This window comes from Lottia gigantea, assembly GCF_000327385.1.
Source record: "Lottia gigantea unplaced genomic scaffold LOTGIsca_63, whole genome shotgun sequence".
In the NCBI taxonomy this organism is placed as follows: Eukaryota; Metazoa; Mollusca; class Gastropoda; family Lottiidae; genus Lottia; species Lottia gigantea.
The window spans coordinates 567,451-577,595 of NW_008710145.1; the positions used below are offsets into that span (position 1 = coordinate 567,451).

At 40.2% G+C, this 10,145-nt stretch overlaps 1 protein-coding gene across 1 annotated transcript in view; it reads left to right on the top strand.

Moving 5' to 3' along the window:
- Positions 1-7,636: 7,636 nt before the first annotated feature.
- Positions 7,637-10,145, top strand: part of LOTGIDRAFT_167018 (hypothetical protein) — a gene marked incomplete at both ends in the record, with an annotated part of 4,800 nt that continues 2,291 nt past the window's right edge. The window contains 4 exons of the mRNA XM_009064489.1: positions 7,637-7,826; positions 7,880-7,982; positions 8,725-8,755; positions 9,458-9,523. Coding sequence (XP_009062737.1) covers positions 7,637-7,826; positions 7,880-7,982; positions 8,725-8,755; positions 9,458-9,523 — 390 coding nt within the window. The remainder of the gene's footprint in view (positions 7,827-7,879; positions 7,983-8,724; positions 8,756-9,457; positions 9,524-10,145) is intronic.

The window sequence follows — 10,145 nt, forward strand, 5'->3', positions numbered from 1 at the left end:
CGAATTATTTGTGAAGAATTTTGGTAAACATAATCCATTTTTGTTTTTCTTTGTCTTCACGTACGTTAAAATTCACATTCAAGATGCCAAAAGATGGTGAAACGTCAGATGTTACAGAGAACCTGTCCGAAACCCAGAAACGATTCGTACGAAAACGAGCTACTTTGAGAAGTTTGTTTACGAAAGAAGATATACGAGTGAATGCCATAATCGGCAGTGAAGAGCCTGATTTAAAGACTTTATACGTTGTCAAAGACAAGCTTGTGAATGCCAAACACAGACTTCAAGAATATGATGACAAAATTCAAAATCTCCTTATTCAAATGAAAGATGATCAGAGCTCTGAATATGATTTTGAAGAATGTGATATAATATCAGATAATCATTCATTGCTGTTAGCCCGCATTGATGATTTCCTACATGCTCTTGAAAAAGCAAGTCAACTTTCTTCATTAGCCGCTACCAAATCAGCGAAGCACTCATCTGTCAAACTACCAAAGACAGTACTTCCTACATTTGATGGTGATCAACGCAAATGGTATAGCTTTTGGGATGTATTCGAAAGTGAAATTCATAGCTGTAAGGATATATCTGATGTCACAAAGTTCAACTATCTGAAAGGTCAGCTGAGTTCATCTGTCAAGAAAAGTATTGAGGGTATCCAAGCCAGTAACGACAACTATGCTCTCTTGGTACAGACACTTCAAGACAATTATGGTAATCGTACTCTCATCAAAAATTCTCATTGTCTTGCTTTGGTTAACATTTTGAAACCACAGTATAATGCTTCATCTTTAAGAGCATTTTATGATGCAGTCATTGGTGATATCCGATCTCTGGAGACGTTACAGTTGTTACCTGACCATTATGGGGAATTCTAACAACAATTCTCGAGACATATACCGATGATAATCCACTTCTTATGGAGCTGATGGACATTATACATGCCGAGGAATTGGAGCAGATCACCACCATAAGTCAACAGAAAGTCAAGACTATTTCAAGCAAGCTGACAACAGCTGTCAAACCAGAAACTCTTCCATCAGGTAGTGCAACAACCATGCCAGCTATGTCATCCACTCAGTCTTCAAGATCTTTCAAAACCAAACTTTTCAAGAGACCAGCTCGTCTTTGTCAATTTTGTGGTGGTCAACACAACACATTCCAGTGTACACTTTCTGTCGATGATCGTGTCAAAGCTGCCAAGTCACATAATCGGTGTATGAACTGTCTTAAAGATTCTCATTCAATTGAAAACTGTCTTTCACATTGGAGGTGCTCAATATGTAAGGAATCTCATCATACAGCAATTCATGGTTCGAATATACTACAGTCTGCGTCTACATCAGGGAAGTCACAAAGAACTGCACCTTCTGCACGGACTGGTACAACGAACGCAGCTTTTACGGGTACAGAAAGTTTAGCTGATCCATTGTCAGATGTTAGTTCTCCACAATCACAGACCTATTCTTACAAGTTACCAGAACTGCAATCTTGCTTAGACCCAGTATTACTGAAGACTGCTGTTGCTCCGGTAGAGAATGGTCCAACTACGTTAGGAACCAACTCCTTCTTTAATGAAGGTTCAACATTGACCTATATCAAGTCACAACATGCCAGAAATCTCAGATTGGTTCCATATGGTAAAAGGCGTATTCTCATCGACTCTTTTGGTGGACGTTCCAGTCTGTACGAATTCCCTGTTGGTTCCATCGATGTCATAACAGATGATGGTGTTGTTAGTTTAGAAGTTTTATTCAAAGATCAGATTGTACAACCCATTAGCTGCAATGCATGGTCAGAATGTCTACATAAAGATCATCTGAAACAACTACGATTGGCGAACAAATTCGATCAACTCCATTTTGATGTCCATATATTGATTGGTTTGGACTCCGTCTGGAAATTCCTTAAACCCGAAATCATTCTCGGTTTTCCGATGGTACAAGCATCCAGTTTGGGTTATCTTGTTTATGGTCCAGTCAACGACCAACTATCTTCAGCTGATGGAACTGCGACGCAGTGTTTGGTGGTAGAATCTTCTGGACATGATGACGTTGAATGGATATCCACAGATCATACAGACTTTGAATTACACGTCAAGGTAAACAAGTCACTGCAGATTGAATCTTTGGGTATTGAACCGTTCGACGACCAAACGAACTCTGAATTTTTAGAGAGATTCATCAATCAGATAGAGTATCGTAACGGAACATATTGCGCTCCACTACCATGGTTAGACAATCAACCAGCACTATAGTCCAATCTGCCGATTGCTCTCAGCAGATTGGAACATGTCGGGAACAGACTCCTGAAACTTCAGCTTTGGGAACCATACTCCAAAATAATTCAAGATCAACTCGAAAAGAACTATGTTGAACCAGTTCCAGATGGGGTGCCTTGGAGGGAAGCGGGTGCTCATTACTTGAGCCACTTTTTTGTTCTTCGTCCAGAGAGTGAAACAACTCCTATAAGAGTCGTCTATGCTGCCAATGCTGGAAGAACGTCTCTCAACGACTGTCTCCATACAGGACCTTGTTTACTTCAACCATTATTTGTGCTGTTACAAAGATTTCGACTGAACAGATACGCTCTGGTTGCTGACATAGAGAAGGATTTTTTGAGAATTAAGCTGTTTGAACCTGATCGTGATTATGTTAGATTCCTTTGTTATACAGATGGAGATCCAACCAAACCAATTAAAGTCTACAGATATACCTCTGTTTTCTTCGGTGGTAAAAGTTCACTATTCATATTGAACTCAACAGTTATCTACCACTTGTCTAAGTATGTAGCGGATCCAGACAATTTCAAATCACAGGTTGCAGCAGATCTCAAAAGCGGACTATACTGCGACAACGTTCTAAGTGGTCAAGATGATGAATATACAGCCATCCAGTATTATCATTCAGCACGTCAGATTATGAGCGAAGCGGATATGAACCTACGTCAATGATCAACTAATCTAGAATCGCTTCAAAATATAATCAAGCAAGATAGTACTGGATCTACTAAAGAGTATACTGCTTTACTTGGTATGGTATGGAATCATCACGAAGATACTATTTCATTCCCGAAGAAAACAATCGTTTCATTTTCACAAGATAAGTTTACCAAACGTTCAGCTTTAAGTTCGGCCTCCTCAACGTTTGATCCATTGGGATTCCTGTCTCCAGTTACTGTCAGAGCGAAGAATTTCATCTCAGAACTTTGGAAGAAGAATTATGAGTGGGATACACCTCTCCCTGCTCATCTACATCTTGAGTACCATGATATTGGGTTGAACATCGAAGCAGCATCGACAATACGAATTCAAGGATTCGTCGACTTCGATAAAGATATACCCATACAGCTACACACGTTCTGTGATGCAAGTCCAAATGTTGCAGCTGCAAGTGTACTGTCTCCGTCAAAAAGATAAGGTCTGCTTGATTGCCTCCGGGTTCAAAACCGCATCTTCGAAACGTCAATACACCGTACCAAGATGGGAACTGGTTGCTATGGTGATTGTTTGTAGATTATCTCGATCGTTGATGGATATTATTTCCAAGGATTACAAAGTAGTTGAACAGTTCTACTGGACAGACTCTAGCATATGTCTCTCATGGTTGTCATCAACCAAGAAACTGGACATTTTTGTAAGAAATCGTCTTGATGAGATTCAACGTTTGTCAGATGCCAGAAAATGGAATCATGTCAGGTCAGAAGATAATCCAGCTGACTTGCCATCAAGAGGTTGTACAGCAGATCAATTCATCGAATCAAGATTATGGTTTTCCGGACCCGACTGGTTGCCTTATCCCGAAAAATGGCCTGAACCTGTTATTGCTGATCCTGACGAACCAAATTCAAATGGTAACATATGTTTATCTACTGTTGCTTCAAATGAAAGTGGTTCAAATGAATGTGGTTCAAATGGTACAGTTAGCCAGCTTCTTGATGTCTCCAGATACAGTTCTTATGAAAAACTGCTTCGAAAAGTGGTATATGTTCAACGATTCATACAGAACTTAAAACAGCGTCATCTGGTTACCAGTCAGCATCGTGATATCACGCTAAGTGTTATTCCAGTTCCTTCAACAGAAGAAATTCAACGAGCTGAATTCAGCATTCTTGAAGCTCACCAAAAAGAATGTTTTCCAGTTGAACTCGCATACTTACTCAAGAAGTCAAATTCTGCAAAGACCAGGCCTCAACTAGTTCGTCAACTGTGTTTGAGACTCAACTTGGGTAACCTGATTGTCGCCCCCGGCAGACTCGAGCATGCCCAGCTCGACAAAGATGCAAAATTACCGATTCTGATATCTAGGAAGACCCATTTAACGGAACTATTGGTTAAATCAGTACATTCTTCTCAACTACATGCAGGAGTAAGCTCAACTGTCACAGCTTTACGAAGACGTTTTTGGTTACCAGCAGCACGTAGTGAAGTATCAAGAGTTCTCCGGCGATGTGTTATTTGTCGTTACCATGTTGGCAAGCCCTTCAGACTTTCTCCACATCCAGTCTTACCAGATTTTCGTCTCAACCGCCTTAAACCATTTTCAACGGTTGGTATCGACTTTACGGGTCATCTGATGGTAAAGAATGGCCCAAAAGAAAGTCCAGAAGTGTTACATTTGTCTATTTACATGTAGCACAACACGAAACGTAAACCTAGAAGTTGTAACTGACATGTCTACAGATCAGTTTTTGCAGGCATTTCGCAGACACACCGCTATATATGGTATTCCCAGTTTGATAATTTGTGACAACGCTGCAACGTTCCTGAAAGCTGATGAAGAAATAACCAAGCTTTTAACTGTTTGGATAAACCAACCGTACAGAATCATCTCACCAACAACAAAGTTAACTACATGAAGCACATTCCTGCAAAATCTCCTCACTGGGGTGTATGTATGAGCGGTTGATTGGTGTGGTGAAAATGGTAATCAAGAAGGTGTTACGTAGAGCGCTCATAGATCTGAATGAAATGCAGACACTTGTTAAAGAGGTACAGTCCGTTGTGAACGACAGACCACTCACATACGTATCAACGAGTGTTGAAGATCCTGAACCAATTACTCCATCAAAACTGTTATACGGTTATGATATTACCGCATTACCTCATCCGGGTATTGATCCTGATGTTGAAGTAGACGAAGATTACCGACTTCATGATGGTTTGAACAAGGCGATGCGACATCGAGCAGCAGTGTTTCACCATTTTGTCAATCGCTTTAAATCTGAGTATCTGTCGACTTTAAGAGAGAGGCACACCTACCAATCAAAGAAGACTGAAGCCAGAACAAATCTCATAAAGATTGGGGATGTGGTATTGGTGCATGATAAAGATCGACCCCGAAGTTTATGGAAACTTGCTCTTGTGAAGGACTTAATCCATGGAACTGATGGTTTTGTTCGTGCTGCGTCAATCCAGACTAAACATGGTGTTACCAATCGCTCTATTCACCTACTTTATCCTTTAGAAGTATCTCTTTCAGAACCAAAGGAATTCTTTACGGACACAAACTCTTCTGTTCCACAAGTAGAGACTGTTCCCTTGAGATGTAGCAAGAGACTTGCCATTCGCCCCCGCTCCAAATTTTTGGAATCTTCAGAAAGTGACAATTAAAGTTCGGTGTCTCGGACTAATATAATGTATTAACAACAACACGAAGATGTCCCCAACGCAGACTACAATAAACGAACTTGTACCAAAGCCACGCTTTCGACACTTCCTAGCATGTCGTCATATAGTCAACAACGTGGCATGAGGTTGTAACCATCTTTTCCTCTATGTAAATCACTGTAATAAAGTTATTTAAAATACACAACGTGAAGTGCTACATTCCAGTCAGTCTTGTGTAAGCCCTAGTACACATTAAATGTGAAATTGCTTCGAATAAGACAAATCTCTAAAAGCTGTAGAATTGCATCGTCGGTTCTGTTTGGATCTGGGTTTCTATTAAAAGCTTTACGAACTGCCGTTAGACCAGTAGTGTTATCGATATTGATATACATAGAAGAAACGTCGATAGAAATTAAAATAGCATTAGAGGGAACTCGAATATTTTTTATTTTATTGACAAAATCGTTTGTGTCTTTAAGGTAGGCGCGGTGTTGACATGCTAGAGGTAGTAAGAAATGATCAATGTATTCTGACACTGCATATGACTCACTACCACAGTCAGATATAATCGGGCGGCCTTAAGGGATTTTATTCGAGATAAACCACTCCTTGGTTGGATTCTTATTGATTTTAGGCAAAGTGTACAAATGTCTCTCGCGACAATCAGGTTTGGCAGACAGATAGTCATATTGTTTCTGTTTGAGATAACTAGTTTTGACTAAATCGGCAAGAATATTGTTAAGCATGTTAGCAGTTTCTTTGAAAATTGGTTTCGGTAAAATGGCATAATGTTTAGGATTATTCAGTTGATTCTCTGCTTCTGAAACGTAATCCTCCCTATTCAGAATGACACAGCATGAACCTTTGTCACTCTTTTTAATAACAATGCTATCGTCTTTCTTAAGTAAGTTTGACGCTTCACGTTCCACTCGTGTGAGATTAGGCTTTTCGTGTGTTATGGAAAGGTTCACTGTTTGGCTATTCATACTCGCAAATGCTTTCAATATTTCAGGATGGATGGCGGCCTGAGAGGGTGTCCACGTGGATTTAGGAATAAACATTGTTCTAGCACCACGTGGGGGGGGGGGGGTGGTTCGAAAAAAATATGTGCAGCTAAGATTTCGTTGAAATCGTTCAATGGATGGTCGGAGATAATTCAAGTTAGCTATCTTTGGTGTGGGAATAAATTTAAGTCCACGGTCTAAGATTGAATGCTGAAGGGGTGTGAGAATTTTGCGGCTCAAGTTAACTACAGTTTGGCCTAGCGGTGGCCTCTCAGTATTTTTATCCCCAGTAATTAGTTTAAAGACTTACTCGACGCTTGAAGCTGGTGTATCCAAAACAAATAAATGCTGTTTGCTGTTTCTGGAGACCAATGAAGATTATCAACTGGTTCGAATTCTTCTTCGTAGGGTGGTAACATTGTTGATGTTGATACTGGACTCCATCATCATCATGTTGTTGAGAGTGCTGAGGTTCTGTTGTGCTTTCTTCGAGATTTTATTTGAAATGGGTATACATGTGAAGAGGATCTTGGAGTTTGGGAAGGTTTTGTTGGCTGTGGCTATTAATTTCTGGGCTTGGTTAAAGGAGGTCTTTGGTAGTTGATCACGGTTGCTGAGGCCTACATGAAGAATAATGGTAGTAGGTTTGGGATCATGGTCATATGATTCCAAAATTGACTGTATGTGATGGATTTGGGCACCGGGGTAAGAATGTATTTCAGTGTCTGAACTGGTTTTGGTAATTCGATTCAGGTGTAGATGATCCAATTATTAAGGTAGATTTCTTTAGAGCAGGTAGCTTCCATAATGATTTGTCCTTGGTTTGGTGATAATACGGTTTGGTAGCGGATATAATGGTCGTCGACGGTGTGATTGGTACTGGTTTGGTAGTTGTTAGAATTGTAGCATTGGGAACGGACTGGGATTTGGTTCGTGGGGGGAAAGTCTGGATACACGTCTCGACTTGGATGGAGACTGAGGGGTGGTTTGCTGGTCCAAAAACGCACAGAGGGAAGAAAGGATGGCGGATCCTGGATCACGTGGTGAAGATTCAGATGGTGTGGAAGCGGAAGACGAGTCTGAAAGTGAAAAGAGAAGGGGGGTGCCCTCTCTACGAGAGCGTTTACCTATGTCTGCTGGACTAGGAGTAGGTGAACTTCGGGCTCGTTTAGGGGTTTGGTTAAGCAACGTGGTGGCTCTAGATGGTGCAGGTGTAGTGTCCATTTCAGTTGGTAGAGATATGGTTACTCTGGTTATTGTTTAGTTGATTGTTTGGTAGAATTTGGTGATTACAGCTTGAGTGAGACGTTTCCCATAGGAGCGACGGGCCCAGGACAGGGCATGAGAAACGATGCGGTCGACGGCAGGTGATGATAAAGACTTGGTACGAATGGTGGTCAGCTTCTCTTGAAGTGTGGTTTGGTAATAGTCGATCAGGACCTGCGTAACCTTAGAGAGCCATGTCCGATTGAGGGATCTAATATTCGCATCAACAGCTGATGTTTTCATTGCTGGACGCATAAAACTATCCAACTCAGAGACTTTGCGTTTGAAGGTAAACGTTGCTTGGCCTTGCTGTTGAAGGGTAAGGACTGTCAAATGATGGAGACACTGCAAAACTTGGAAGAACACCTTCACAAAGGGTTCTTCCTCCTTATGAGTGGGGACTGGTTGGCGTCGGTGGGCTGGTAGTCGTTTCTGTTGTTGGTCAGGTCGATAGTTACCTCTTGATTGGTAGGCTGTGTTGTAGGTAGGTGGTATATAGCTGGATGGGTTGGTTGGTGGTCGGCAATTGGTAGGTGGTAGAGGTCGATGGAAGACAGGGCCGTTGTAGGGTACGTGATATTGGTTTGGTTGACGATTAGTGTTTCTATGTCTGGCTTCTTGCCAGTGGTTGTTGTAGTTGGGGAGCATAATGCATGTTTCATAACATGTGTACTAGAAATTGGCAAAATTATTAATTCTTATACACATTGCACTGAGTTATTTAGTACCAATAGACTGCTTGCAACATTTTTTAGCACCGATGAATTTCCTAGCAAATCGATGCACTTTCTCTTTACACTCCAATATGTTTTATCAAAATTTTATTTTTTTGATTTATTTCAGAATGTTAGCTACATGGATAAAAAAATACCAGGTAATTATTCCGTGAGTTAATGGTCAGATACCAAATTTGGAAATGCAACCAAGACAGGTTAAATTTAATTTAATATGATGATTCATTGCTTATAACACAATAGAGACTACAAGTTTTCAACTGTGATCATTTATATTGATGATATTTTAGACAAGTTCGGTGTTGACAATCTTTCGATGAACGGTTTTTGAGTTATTGCCCTTGACTTAGGAAAAACGCGTCAAAATTTGTTGGCGAACACAATTGAGACTACAGTTTTCAACTGATTTTAATGAAATTTGGTGTGATCATTTATATTGATGAGATCTTGGACAAGTTTGAACTCGATGATTTTTCGATGAGTTATTGCCCTTGACTTAGATAAAATGCTTCAAAATTTGTTCATGGACACAACTACAGATTTTATGTGATTTTTATGACGAATGAAATAAAATGAATAGAGAAAAATCTAGAGAATGTGTCCCTTATTTTATCTGGATGTTTGGACCAATTTTTTGAAATCGCTATACTTTTGGTTAGTGTATGAAACATGGTGTACGCATATTTAAGTAAAGTAAACTCCAAATTGCAGATAAATATGTGACCTACTTATTCTGAAGGTTTCAACTAACCAAAGCAATGACCTTAACCAAAAACTACTTGAAATTCAGATTAAGCAGGTAGATCAATAGCAAATTTTACACACAAAATTTTTTAATTCAGCATTTACTGTTCTCCGTCCTGCTGGTAGCTGGTTTGTCGTCTTTGATGGTTCTAGCACCACGTGGGGTATGTGCAGCTAAGATTTCGTCGAAATCGTTCAATGGATGGTCGGAGATAATTCAAGTTAGCTATCTTTGGTGTGGGAATAAATTTAAGTCCACGGTCTAAGATTGAATGCTGAAGGGGTGTGAGAATTTTGCGGCTCAAGTTAACTACAGTTTGGCCTAGCGGTGGCCTCTCAGTATTTTTATCCCCAGTAATTAGTTTAAAGACTTACTCGACGCTTGAAGCTGGTGTATCCAAAACAAATAAATGCTGTTTGCTGTTTCTGGAGACCAATGAAGATTATCAACTGGTTCGAATTCTTCTTCGTAGGGTGGTAACATTGTTGATGTTGATACTGGACTCCATCATCATGTTGTTGAGAGTGCTGAGGTTCTGTTGTGCTTTCTTCGAGATTTTATTTGAAATGGGTATACATGTGAAGAGGATCTTGGAGTTTGGGAAGGTTTTGTTGGCTGTGGCTATTAATTTCTGGGCTTGGTTAAAGGAGGTCTTTGGTAGTTGATCACGGTTGCTGAGGCCTACATGAAGAATAATGGTAGTAGGTTTGGGATCATGGTCATATGATTCCAAAATTGACTGTATGTGATGGATTTGGGCACCGGGGTAAGAATGTATTTCAGTT